This window comes from Piliocolobus tephrosceles, chromosome 14 (genome assembly GCF_002776525.5).
Source record: "Piliocolobus tephrosceles isolate RC106 chromosome 14, ASM277652v3, whole genome shotgun sequence".
NCBI lineage: Eukaryota > Metazoa > Chordata > Mammalia > Primates > Cercopithecidae > Piliocolobus > Piliocolobus tephrosceles.
In genome coordinates, this window is record NC_045447.1 from 84,890,954 (window position 1) to 84,905,182 (window position 14,229).

A 14,229-nucleotide genomic window follows, 5' to 3' on the forward strand; every position below is an offset into this window, starting at 1 on the left:
AGAGATTAGGCCCAAAGACTAAATTTCAGGCTCTTAACCACCCCTTTTCAGGACTTGAGACTTGAGATAACACTTGGGAGCAACTGAATGGCTTTCTGATTACCATAGCTTTGTTGGAATGGCCGCCTCCTTGGAACTCAATGGTCCCAAAAGCATCGGTAGGGCTGAGTTGAGTGTGTTTGCTGATGGACCACTTTTCAGACTGGACGTCATTTCGGGACAGGCGACTTTCATTTTTCTCATTCTGAAGCACAGAGATACTGGGGGTGAGGCCAACATGCTGGCCTATCAGACGCCCACAGCAACACCTATAACAGAAGAGGTTAAAGTGAACCCCTGGTATTAGTCAGTATTGGGATACACACTTAAGGCAACCAGCTGGAGAATTCTAAAGTCTGTGCCAACACCTGTCAGTCAATTCTCAGATAGAATTCCACCATGTGGCTAAATCAGGCATTTGGTAAACTCAGGCTTTCCATGATATACGTATCTTTTCTTTTCTCCCCTCTACCCATTTTCCTTTAGCTGTATAAGTTGTAATCTGTCTCCTGCCCTTCTCCATCCACCTCTTTTGTACCTGGCATTTTGTTCAGGATTGGACACCTGCAAACAAAAGTTCTCTGGATTTTTCTACTTCACACTCTGCCCATCTATCAAATCTATCAAAGCACGAAGGCCTCTGAAGAGCTTTGAGGCGGAGAAGTTTAATATGCACATTTAAATGAGGAATCTCACTTATATGTGTGTCACAATTGAACATGTCTCTTCCCAATTGACATTTGCTGTCAAATATCCAATTCTGAGAATAAAAATCTGCAGGCTTAAGTGTTCTTGATGAAACAATGAAAAAATATTCATGAGATATTTGAAAACTTAAACTTTGCTCTATCATGAAAATGTCCTTCATACATTACTACTACTACTTTTACGACTACTAGTAATAATAGTTACAATACATAGCTGCCATTTATTAAAAACTAACAATTTAGCATTCATTGTATAGATGAAATATTGTAGTTTTGAAGGTTAGGTAATTTGTGCAAGGTTACACAGATAGTCTCTGAGACTCCGCAGTCTATATTTTAAACTGATTTCTTAAATTGCCCATTCATAAAGGCATTTCAGACATATATATGTTACTTTATCCCAAATGCTTTTTATCTCATATATTGTTGATCTTAAGGAAGGTAAGTAGGGTGCTAACAACGTGCTTAGATGGGAATCTGAAGGCCTGCAGTTTAGTTAGGAATCTGCTAGGAGTCTTTTATTTAAGTCTCTTTCTTTTTTTCCTATTGCAGAACATGTTGGTACAAACTAAGCATTTGGAAGGAGTACTTAAAAGGAAAATCCAATAACCGTAACAAAAAACATAATCCACTATTATATATGGTGATTAATTCCTTCCACAATGGTATATATGTTTTTCTTTAGAGGCTTTTAGATTAATAATTAATTGTAGGCCTGAAAATATAGTGTGTGGAAATAAGATTGCTTCAAAGGTGTCCAAAAACAATATAAAAGATATTTAATTTGACAGTGTCTCCCTTGCAACAGGTCATGATTACTCTTGTAGGTTTTTTTGTATAATTACTACTTCATGTTCTCAACACATTATAGACAGCGAGATTACCTATGGGGGTCTTTGGTGCTGGGTATGATGTGGACACATTCTCTTTTGTAAAATGCTCTTTCTATCCAGGATTTCTGAGCCTGAAAAAGAAAACAAAAAAAAAAAAAAAAAAAAAGAAAAAGAAAAAAAAAGGAAAGGTGAACATACTGTGAAATATTTTTAACTGGAAAGCAAAATTTCATAATCATATGAGACTAATATATCACAAATTGAATTGAAATTGTGGTTATTTCACACATAAACACTAAATATAACAAAATCAATTACTCCCCCGTACCTGCTGATTAGGTTATTTAACATCACAATACTGAGAATTAAAGGAACTGACCATAATAAAAAAAAGTTAGCAATGGAATCATATACAAATTCAGAATAGAAAGACAATGCTATTTGCAGAGAAAATAAATTTGGAGGGATAGAATAGTGTGTTTGTAACCTTATAGAAAACAAGTATTCAGTAGTAGGAAGAAATGCATCTAAATAAGTATAAGGTTTTCACGGCTGACACTTCCATTAGATTTTCCTTGTAGAAGGAAAGAAAAATGGCAAGAGAATTGCATAACTCAAAAGCTCTAATGTATCACTATGTTTTTTCTAATTAGCAGTCAGTGCTAAATACGGGGCGGGGGCGGGGAGGGGAGGAAATAAAAGAATGAGGAAGATAAATGTTTTTATCATAGTCCAAAATTTTACAGGTAATGCCTTTGGAAAAAAGTAAGGTAGCACCTTTTTTTTATGCACCCTACATGCCCTTCAGCAGAACACATACAGCTTCTTAGAATGGCCACTGTTGGGTCCATCCACCCGGAAGTCCTGCCACTGAGATTGGGTTCCCATATGGACAAAGGATGTTCCGGAAAACTGTACAATCTCTATTCCAAAGCAGTTGTCCATCCTGCATCCCTTCATGGTTTTCTTTACCAGTATTTGCAATAGCAGAGGAGTCTCCCATGAAATTCAACAAGCTGCTCAGAAGATTCCTTCTCTCAGCCTTTAAGATGGAAGTTGCTAGAGCAACCTGTAATGTTATTTCTACATGGCATCATCTTCTCTCTAATGCAGCATCAGTACTAAATTCACACTCTTACATACAGGACTAAAGCACAACTGAGCTGTTGATTTGACCTGTCTCGATGGTGTTAACACTTATAAGCCCCTATGGGTTGAACGGTAATTAATCTTGACTCTGCCAACGACTCAGATGTCTATAAGCTGTGCTAAATTCTGATTGGTCCTCAGTACTTCAGTCTTGTACCTCCCTCCTCTCTCACAAGGGAAGTCTAGGCAAGCATGTGGCACTGAAGGCAGTGATTGCCTAATATTCATGACAATGCACATTTTACAAGGAGCAACATGAGCCATGGTTGAGGGGCACAAACAAACTGCATCCTGTTTCAGTAATGGTCACTATCACGTGGAATAATTTCTGGGTGTTCACGCATTGTCCACATGAAAAGGAATACCCGCCCTGCCTCAGAGACCCTCAGGTCCAGGGGGGGCCTCTACATTCTCACACGACAAAGGTAACATTTGCAGTTTTGTCTTTCAGCTAAACATGAAAAATTCCCAATGTCTAATCTCAAATATTTTTCTTTTCAAACAGGTAGGAAAGGCTAGTGGCTACCTCTTTGTAACAAAAATGAGCTTAGCAGCATAGACAGCCAGTCTTTATCTTCGTAAAAAGCCTGTTCGCTAAACTATTCATAGGCCATGATTTTTCTCTAGACACTGAATACTTTCATTGATAATATCTCTTGGCCGAAAGAGGGTAAAATGTTCTTCACTGGACATTTGAAACCAACTTTTCCTACACTCTAGAGAGCAGAAAAAAAAGAATTTACTTTCCTTCTCTTTTTGTGTTCAACTTTGGCCAGCATTCAGAAAGCTCTTTTGTGGGAGAGCATCTGGGAATTTTAGAGAGTGCTGACCAATGCTCCCTGAGAAAAAGTGGGACAAGCCTTACCGTGGGTAGAGCATGAGGTCTGCATTTAGAAAAAGTGGTGTGAGTGGGACTCTGTGACCCAGAGAAAGTTACATGATTTCTTTGATCCTCAGTTTTCCTCATCTATAAAATGGAGACAGAAGTAATACCTGAAATACAGCATTGTTATGATGATTTTGGGAGTACCATGCTTTGCCCCAAGAAGAGAGACCTGTCCAGGGTTGATTCTGGTACTAAAAGTTCAGATGAAGGTTCAGATGAGGGGACTATGAAATTACTCTAGGAGACCCAACCTAAATTGGTCTCCCTTTGTGTTGGGGATGATAGGAACCCACAAGCCCTGGCTGGCCACTAACAAGGTAGATAGGAAGGTTATTTAACATTTTGGAACCTCTTCTATATCACATGGATAATTCTAGCTACTTTAAAGAGTTGTTAGGATAATCAAACCAGATGATTCAGATAAAGTACCTGGCACATGTAGTAGGAGCTCAACAGGTAATAACAATGAATAACATTCAGTAAGCGTGCATCATGTGCTTGGCCTTGAGCCAAATATATTAATACATTGTCTCCCTGGATCCCATAAGGACTCTGTGAGGCAAGTACTACTTTTATATCCATTTTACCAATGAAGAAATTAAGGCAGAGAGACGCAGCAATAAATTCTAAAGCCAGGACTTGAACTTGAACAGTGTGGCTTCAGAGTTCACACTCTTACCCACTCTGCTAAATTGCCATTAAAACATTAGATGTTATTGATATGACATATCCTTGTTACGGGTAGTACTCTCTGAGCATGCCCAGGAGTATCCTGGCATTCGGATAGAGCTGGCTCCCAGAGACAGGTCTTGGAACCAGTTCATCCTGCATCTTTCCCTTTCTCATTCCCCTCTTCTAGTCCTCACATGTGCAAGAATGAATACTCTGCTATGTCTTCTTCCTTTCTCCTTGGGGTAAAGGATGAAGGTGGGACATTAGGAAGACACCAGAGTTCAAGAAATGGCTATACAGCAAAGAAATGTAAGCACAAGACCCCTCATTTAAGAATCTGTGCTCCAAAGACAAATGGATTAGACTTTTCAAGGACACCTTCTTTATTTCTCTTGCTCATGGATCCCATTGTTAGCCTGGAAAGCACTGGAAGTTTTAGTCAGATGATGGGTGGTAAGCATTCCTACATATGGATTGCCAGCCAGTTAGTGTTTCAGTAAAAAAATAATTTAATTCGTGTGTAGTTTTGCTACTTCATTACCTTCTCAAAGGTGAAATGCTACATCATTGTTAGCGAAAAGATTGAGAATCATTTTTATTTCTTATTATTAGCAGATTAATCATTTCCCTTGCAAAGGCACAGAAAATTGGGAATAAAACAAAAGAGAAACAGAACATTAAGAAATTTCTCCATCATTCATAATTAAATTGGATTTTTTCATTAAGTAGAAAAGTATAATACACAATAGAAAGAAAGCAGGTACAACACATGAGTTAGAAATTCTACAAAGTATCATGCATAATTACTATATTGCGAGCTTCGCTTTATCATGCTTTTATTCAGGTCTTTAGTGTGAACATTGAACATCAGGTATTAGATTTCTAAATTTATTTTATTGGAGAGGGCATTTTGACGTTTAATCCTGGTTTAACTTGTTTCCTAAACAAATTCCTTTTCTTTGTTTGAAAGTTTTGAACTACTCTATAGGAAGCTTTACATTTTGCTTCAATATCCAACTCAGTTATCTCAGAATAGTTATCCTCAACGTTAGAAAGCATGAAATAGTTTTGATGTGCTATGTTTCTAGCTGACCCTTCAATTCTCTTTTAATACAAAACTTTAACAGACATCATGTCTTAAAATCTTTTCTTTTTAAATATGCTTTGGAAGTCTCATGTACGCTTAGAAAAGATGCCTTCTATGGCCCCCAGAAAACCTCACTGTATATTCTTTTCTAAAGGTAGAATGCACATAACCATGACTGAGTTTGTGAAGGACTGGCTATTTTCTTTCTTGTCTTTCTGCATCATCAGTCATGTGTGATGTGTAACAGGGAAGAGTTTTTCAAAGGCTAATAATTAAAAGACATCATATTCAAAACAGAAATGAGGACACTCACATTGAACAAAGTATAATGATTACCCTCAAAGAATAAAGCAACTACTAATTTTGAAAGGTAAATATATAGTCAATAAACATCAAAATAACAGAAACAAAAGTCTGTAAATATTGCTTTAAAAAAATTAAGTCATTTCATTTAAGCAGGATTCAATGGTTTTCACAAAGTCTTTGCTACAAATGTTAGTCCCCAAACTACTTTGAATCTTCTTACTATGTACTCCCCACCAGCTATTGAATCAAGTTCTCCGGGCAGGAAGATTTACAAGCACATACACACAGGGTATATTAAACTCATTTCCAAAAAACCTTAGAACGTGCTGTTGCAATCTCTTCTTCAGCAGGGAAGCTTAACAGAAGGACAACCACTCAGACCAGTAATTGCAAGATTAGGAAAGAGTCCACTAACCTTATAGGAACAAATTACAAGAGAAGCTTCACAATGCTTCTCATCTGTCACCCTCTCGTTTCAAATGTATACCCTGTCTTCATCAAAAAAAACATCCCCAACCCAAAGGTACTAAATTCATATGTTCATTTTGCCCTTTCCCTCCACGCCTCCCTGGGTGTGGATCTTTGGTCTTCCTCTAGGTCCCCAGATCCAATATTGAGAAGTTGAACAAGAGAAAAGTTAGCCGAAATCATTTTACCTGAGCACTGACTCTGGGTGCTGGCAAAAGCAGTCCCCGGAGCAGCTCCTGTTGCTTTCATTTTGCTGCAGCTAGGGCTGGTCATTCCGTTAATAATGCTCTTATGACCGCCCACTGGAAAAAAAAAGTCACTTGTTCGGCTCTTCTCCCAAGAGACGTTTCAAGTAAGCAATGAACTTGGGCAGATTAGCCCCTTGGAATGTGCTGCTTCGGGATTAGCCTCACTAAGAATCCCATGGACATTCCCTCCCAGCCCTCAAACACTGCTTGATTTGAACATCTAATCTGACGCCAGAAGAAAAACAAATCCCTGGAGAGATCGGATTTAACTGGCACAGGTCCTAACAGGCTCCCCCGCCTACCCCTCCCTTTGTCTTTTTCCATTTTCAGAGAGAAAGCTTGTGAAAGTGTGATAAGGTGTTCTGAGTTCTGAAAGTTCAACTTTGGAAAGCAAATCCTTCTAAAGAAACAGTGTATGAATGATCTGAGTGGTTGGAGCACACAAGAGGCATTGTTCCACCATCCCCAAAGAATGGAATGATAGCATTTCTTTAAAGAGAAACTGCTAAAATCTCTGAGCGTTTCAATAGAATATTTTGGTCCCTGAACATGAGCCTGAGAAGAATGAAGTTGGAGTTTGTCGGAGATCTTCGAGAACTTCTAAAATGTCAATAATAAAACTTGTCTGATCATACTTCTTATTCTGCTGCCCCTCTAGCAATTGCAAACGTATGATTAGAAACCTACAGTCCTGCTTCCTTATCAAAAAAGAGGTGAGCTGTGACCATGGTAGCTTATGGATACAGATCAAAAGCTGTGATGCCATGATATGTTTATTTGGGGTGGCCCAATGGAGAGATTCCAGCTGGTATTCAGTCACATAGAAAGGGCTCTTTCATATATCATCCAAGAGTGAATATTTTAGATAATAGTATTCTTGACTGGATAAGTGAACAAACTGGGGGAGAAAAGAAATTTCTAGAAGGCAAAAATACTTTTTAAAAAGTGAATATATGAGCACTTCATCTCCAAAGGACTTTTCTCTTCCCAAACACAGAGGTAATTGCTAAGAGATGGCATTCTTCCCTTTTCTTGTGGACGGTAAATCTATGAGGGCAATGGGGCTTTGGTTTTCATTTTTCCATAATCCTGTCAAAACACCTAGTACGCGTCATTTGGACACTCAATAAGCATAATACTGGGAACCGAATGACTTATTTCAAACTTGAATTAGGTCCTGAGCCATCTTTTTGGCCCTCTGCTCTTTCTAGGATTGATCTTCTTCAAACTCCCACTGTTTTCTGGTCTGTCACTTGCAAGTTTTCCCCAGAGAAAGAAACAATAAACTACCTAGTGACTTTCAGCTGGGGAAACATTATGGTAAACAAGAACCAAATGAAACATCAGACTGAATTTAACACATGATGGAGGAAGTCCCTTTGCCTGTCTTCAGGAGTTGGCTACAGAATAACACATGGTGACAGCCTTAATGACATATATACCCTTCCTTCTCTGCAGCTGTAACACTGCCAAGCACTTATCCCAAAGGAATCATCAGAGATGTGAGCACACAGAGATGTTCACTGCAGTGTTATTTATAATACAGAAAAAGTGGAAACAAATGAAGTCTATCAATAGGAGAGGAATCAAATAAACAGTGTTTCATGCCATTTGGTGATCTTAATCAGGTTTCAAAAGACTGCTTCATCACCTAGAGAAATAAACATTTTCATGTTGTTATGTGAAAAAAGCAGGCCATAAAATATTAAGGGCAGAAAAACTATAAATTTTAAATAGATACAGAGGTGATAGGTCAGAAACATTTTTAAGGTGGTAACTATGTGGCTAATTTTTATTTTATTCCTTTTGCCTTTCCATGTTTTCCAAAGTTTTCTTCTGTAATCATATGTTTATAGTCAGAAACTATATTTTATATAGTCAGAAAATACTTTTTCAACTGTCAAGCTTGACCATATGATAATAGGAGGTTATTGGGGATGAGTATCTCAGGAAGAGATGAAGCAAGGAGAATTAAGTAAAAAGATAGAGGGATTCAGTGGGGACGATTTGGAAAAGAAAGTTTTACAATGTGGAGGGTGAGTTTTCTAGAGAAACAAAGGGAGAAGAGGAGGGAAGTGGGGAAATGAGAAGCGGGGAGTTGGGTGGGTGGGCAGGCAAACACCTGAAAGATACACCAAGCTGGCAGGCTGTAGTGGGTCTGTGAGACTAAATAAATTGATTGTAGATAATCTTCCTAATGTAAGAAATATTTTAACAATTCAGCTTTCTCAACTTCCTTCTTCACTAGATACTACTCTAGCCCTTCATCTGAATTACTTTAAACACCAAGTTACATATATACGGAGTCTTTAAATATTGCTTGTGCATTTTTTTATCCTATTCTCTGCAGTCTTACTTGTTTTTGTTTTATTTTCCCTTTATAAAGATAAATAACTATTCAATAGAGAATAGAATAAGAGGAGCCTTCCACGAACTTTACACCAAAGACAAAAATATTGCTGCCAGAACCCTGGGCATTTTACTCAAGTAAAAAAGAAAGTCCCAGGTGAGCACAGCAACTATTTCATGTGAGGTTGTATATTTTCTTTAGGACCCTTTGATTTAAGAAGGTAATTAGCTCCAACGAGACTTGTAGCTCTAGGCCACACCGTCCATATAGATCTGTATAAATTCTTGTGCATCACCTGACAGTGCAACTCCCAACAGGGTATATTATCAACCTGTTTCAGATGTAGTTTAGAGTAAATATAATTTCAATACTAACAAGAGAAAACCCCAAGTGTAAGGCTTACTGTGCTTCTTCCTCACTCCTTTCTTTATGTAATGGCAGATACCTTATTCTTCCCATTCATCGTTAAAGAAAAATCCCACCTGAAGATAAAATACTAAAAAGTTGCTGCTGGTGCACAACTCCATTTTGAAAAAGTAAGATCAGATTTCCTACCAGCAGTAACTAGATTGTAACATGGAAATGCATATTTCATTATTATAAAGATGTCCAAAGCAGTATTTTTCTGGGATGTTCACATTTGACAACTGCATCGACTAAAGAGCATGATACAAAGTAGTGATCAGCAAACGTTTTCTGCTAAGGGCCAGATGGTACATTTTTTAGGCTCTTTGAGGGTGATACAGTCTCTGTAGTAATACTAAACTCTTGTTGTAGCATAAAAACTTCCATAAACAACAAGTAAACAAATGATCATGGTTTTGTTCCAATAAAACAGGTAGTAGGCTGGAACTGGTCCCAGTCAACTCTTGGGACAGAAAAAAGGGGTGTGAATGGTGAGGTGTCAAGAAGGAAGGAGTAGTAGTGGTTTTAAAAGACGGGCTTTCATGGCACCATCACTAGTTTGCCTTTGCTCTTTCTCAAGCATATCAGGCAAGATCTCCTTGCGGGGACTTTGTTCCTGTCATTCCTGTACCTGGATAGAGCCATCCTCAGCATCCTCAGATATGCCACAGTTCACCCTCTCAACACATCTGGACTGCTCAGAGGTCTTTCTTGACCATCATATCTAAAGGTACACCGTGTCATTATTTATTCCTTTGCTTCCCTCTATTTTCCTCAGAGTCCCTCACATTACCCGCCATTATGCTGTGTTTTTGTGTGTTTGTTTTTCGTCTGTGTCCCCTACTAGAATGTAAGTTCCTGAGGGCAGTGATTTTGTAACTGATGACGAGATAAGTGAACAAATTGCGAGAGAAAAGAGCTCAGTGATATTGATCTGATGTTGCCCCAGCTGATGTGGCCCCAGCACCTAGAATTGTGGCACATGGTTAGCACATAGAGGATGTAGGCACATCATCTGATTTCCTTGCACATTAATTCTTCATTGGAAAACGATGCCATCAGGTTGACCAGTGTTTCCTAAAGAAGGATTTTAGGGTGGTACCCAGATTGTACCGCCCTAAAAATGCCCAGATAAGCATTTTTCTTTTGATAGTTAGGTTTATGTTAATATATAATATAGAAGGAATGGCTAAACCTACAAATTTAACAAATACTAGTGCTTGAAGATACAATTTTTTTCTTTTTGGAGTTTTGAAAAAATGAGCCCATCAAAAATATTTAATAAACTAGAGTAAAAATGATTCGTGGATAAGAGAAAATCATGATGGTATCACAACAGTGACCAAAGTTTGAGTAACACACAGGATCAAGCGCTCTTAAATGTCACTCAGGCTCCTTGCTTTTATTCTAATGCTTGGAAATAAATGTATTGTGTTCTCTAACATTTAGGGTTGCCTTTTACCTACAAAGTTAATGGCAGAGGACCATGACAAAGCCAGCTGCCTCCAGAGAACACTGCCATCAGTGTGTTCTTTCCAAAACGATCAATGGTGCCATCCCCTGATCAATATCCGTCAGTGGCTCTCCATCCCCAGCATGGTCAGCTCAGCATCTAAAGTCTGGCTCTGGCTCTGGAAGTACCTTTCTTCAAATTTCTTCATTTCTGTATAAATCTTTGTACACTTTATGCTTCAGCAAACCAAATTATTGATTATTCCTCTCATAAACCATGTTGTTCTAGGTTTCTCAAACTTTGAATATGTTGTCCCTTCATCTGAAATGCTAGGTTCTTCCTTCTCTACTTGACCAATGCCTCTGCATTCTTTACAACTCTACATGAAACACTGTATTCCTTGATGGGCTTAGCTGACCACTGCCAGAGTGAATCACCATGACCATTGTTCCTCTTTCCTCTTTTGGTCACACTTCCATTAGGGGAAGAGTCACATGATATAATACTTATTTTCATTCCAACATGTATAATCATCCTTTGCCAGTTTCCATTGCAAATCTACAGTATTCTAGGTCTAGTATGGCATGACCAGAGTGTTGTAATTTCACCTAGAACACTTCCCTTCTTCCATCTCCTATTTTTAACATTATTTCTAGGGGAACATCAATTTCTCATCCCTATAATTCACCTTAGGGGAATAATTTCTTTGTGGGCTGAAGTTATTTGTACTAAAATTTACTTTATAGCCGCTAAACTTAAATCATATACACCTTAACATAATGTTAGGTTAGATTATGTTTTTATCATCCGATTGGGAAAAGATTCAATAAATTATTATTTACAATGATAAATTGAACTCATGTTTTGTCAATGGGTCATGCTGTGTAAATCATACTTAAATATATTCAGAATCTTTATGTAGCATGTCATTTTACATAGGCATTTTTATAAATAATTTTAAAATACAATTCTGTTTCTTTGGAAATTTGTTTCTTCATTATGAGGCAATTAATCATTGCTCGGCAATAATACATTATATTCATAAATTATTCTGCAGTTCCCAGAATGCTATGGCATATAGAATTTCATGTAATCTTAATAACATTGTATGGTCGATATTATAAAATTCCAGGATACAAATAAGAATCTGGGGCTTACAGAGGTTAAGCATCATGCCAAAGTTATATGTGAGCCATAGGCTTAGCCAAATGGACTCAAATCCCTCATACATATAGTAGAGAGTAAAAATGAGGTTATGACTTCGTTTTCTGTCAAGTAAATGTAGAGTTGCAGCAACATAATGTCACAATTTAAGTCCTTAATTCTGTTTAGCTTTCACAATACATTCCTGAAACCTTCTGATTTTGTTAGCAGCCAAAGAAATGTGCTGAGTCATAAAATTGGAACATTTTATGATAGTACAGAGAGCCCCAAATCCCTGATACTCTGTGACTGATTTTAGGGATGCTGAATGATGTTTTTGTTCTTAGTGGTAGAGGAAGCACATTTTAATCATTTCGATCTTAACAAAAATATACATACTTCATTAACCTTAAAAGACAATGATGAAAAACTGAAATGAAGATGTAGACCCCCATTTCAAAAGTATCCTATTTATGGTCAAGGGTTAATCATGTGTTTCAATACAGCAGCAGTTTCCACACAGTGTCTTAAAACCTTCAAAGCCATACACACAATCTGAAGGGCTTTACTGCCTTTGTCAGCCAAAAACCTACTACAGTAGTGCTAGCTCTATGAAACCGGCTTATATCTTTAAAAAAGTAGGATAAATTTTAATTGAAGGAGGAGGAAAGCCAAGACAAATTTATGAACAAAAAATACTGAGATTGAGGTTTGACACCCTCAGGGGCCCGAAAATTTAAAACAACAGCTCTGGATCATTTGTTAGAAAACAATATCACTGTGTTAATGTCAGTGCACAGCCAGTGAATGGGAGGGTTTTCTATATTCATGGAGGCTATGCTGGTGGGAACTATGACTTTGTTTTCTGTCAAGTAAATGCAGAGTTGCAGCAACATAATGTCATGATTTAAATCCTTAATTCTGTTTAGCTTTCACAATTCATTCCTGAAACCCTCTGATTTTGTTAACCGCCAAAGAAATGTGCTGAGTCATAAAACTGGAACATTTTATGTTAGGTAGAAATGTGGAATTTATGTGACAAAGAATATCATAGATTCACAAGCTGAATTTTGTTTATCTCTTTGGCCCTGGAAGGATGAAGAGGCAAACCAAAGGTGAGAATTTAAAAAATAGTTGCAAAGTTGCAATAGCATTCACAGTAGAGTTGTCATGTAAGGATTAACTACTAAAAAAAAAAATTCAGTCTCTCTCTGTCTACATGTATGTCTACATGTATATTATATACGCATACCATTTTTATTTTTGTTATTTTTATTTTCTTTATTATCATTCCTGACTACTGTAAAGTGTTCTGGGCAGAGATGCTGATTTATTTTAATCAATGGATGGTTCCAATTCTGAGGTCAAATTATTTATCCTCACAAGGTACAGACTTAAATTTGGCTGTTGAATCTTATTTCTGAAATCCCTATTTTCGGTTTCCATTCACAGCAATAGTAAGGCAGAGCCTGGGGGACGCATGACTGATTAGGTGTCTCAAGATGTGCATCCTAGCCATGACTTGTTTACAACTAGACATATGACCTTGGAGCAGTGACTTAATCTTGGTGATCTTCAAGATCAGTCCCAATTCCTAGAGTTAGGATTCTGGGAATCAGCTTTATGGTTACTCCCTCATTAACATGTACAAAGTATGTATAGGGGCTTTTTTGAAAATAAGAGATCTTTTTAAATTTTAACTTTTATAAGTTCATGCAATCATTATTTCTTTTATAAGTAAACAAAAATGTAGCAGAGCACACGGTTTTGTGTTTACTTAGTGCAGAGTACACAGAAATTTGAATTAATAAATAATTTCTGAAATAAGTCTCACCAGACTCCAATCATCCTTAAGAATGCCCCAGGTTGAATAATTTGGCACATGTGTAAATGTTAATCTATTTCAATGAGACTTCAAATATTATTAAGATGTTATTACAATTAATTAATTAATAACTCTGCCATTGAGAGAATTTCCAAGAGTAGAACTTGGTATTCTTTTGCCTCATCCCCTACTAAGTGATAAATGAAGTCTTGATGATCATTCAGGTCAGAATATGCAGAGACTGCTCAAGATTTGTAATTTTTTTTAACCTAACAATCAAGAATTATTTCACTGGAGGAACTGATAACAAATCAATCCCATTTGTGTCATCAGAAGCAACTTATAAGCAGACAGATCCAGCAATATAAAGGTAATGTTACTTCTAGAACTCTCTGGAAATGAAAAATTATTAGGTATTAAGTTAATGCAGCATAAATGTATTTCTGTCTGATAGGCATTTTTCTCTGTCACATTACTAGATTGTTAGGTAGAAAATAAATCCATCTGCATAAATTTGGATTTATGCAGATTTAGATCCTCAGCTGCTCCAAATAAAAAGGTAGAAGGGTAAAAACATGTTATAAGTTAGTCTTTAATTTGGTTATATTGTTCTAATGTGACCATTTTAAGGTTGTTCAAGGTTATTAGGCTTAGCCTC

At 37.2% G+C, this 14,229-nt stretch overlaps 1 protein-coding gene across 33 annotated transcripts in view; it reads right to left on the minus strand.

Moving 5' to 3' along the window:
- Window positions 1–14,229, minus strand: part of TRPM3 (transient receptor potential cation channel subfamily M member 3) — a 908,811-nt gene that overhangs the window by 322,753 nt on the left and 571,829 nt on the right. For 26 of the 33 annotated variants that reach the window (XM_031934069.1, XM_031934067.1, XM_031934070.1 and 23 more), the window contains exons 2-3: window positions 1,631–1,710; window positions 104–308 (exon numbers count right to left, since the gene is read on the minus strand). In XM_031934069.1, the coding sequence (XP_031789929.1) occupies window positions 104–308; window positions 1,631–1,710 (285 nt within the window). Of the gene's footprint in view, window positions 1–103; window positions 309–1,630; window positions 1,711–6,335; window positions 6,403–14,229 lie in introns of those variants that run through there. The other 7 variants (XM_031934071.1, XM_023213276.3, XM_023213275.3 and 4 more) reach the window with 1 other exon arrangement.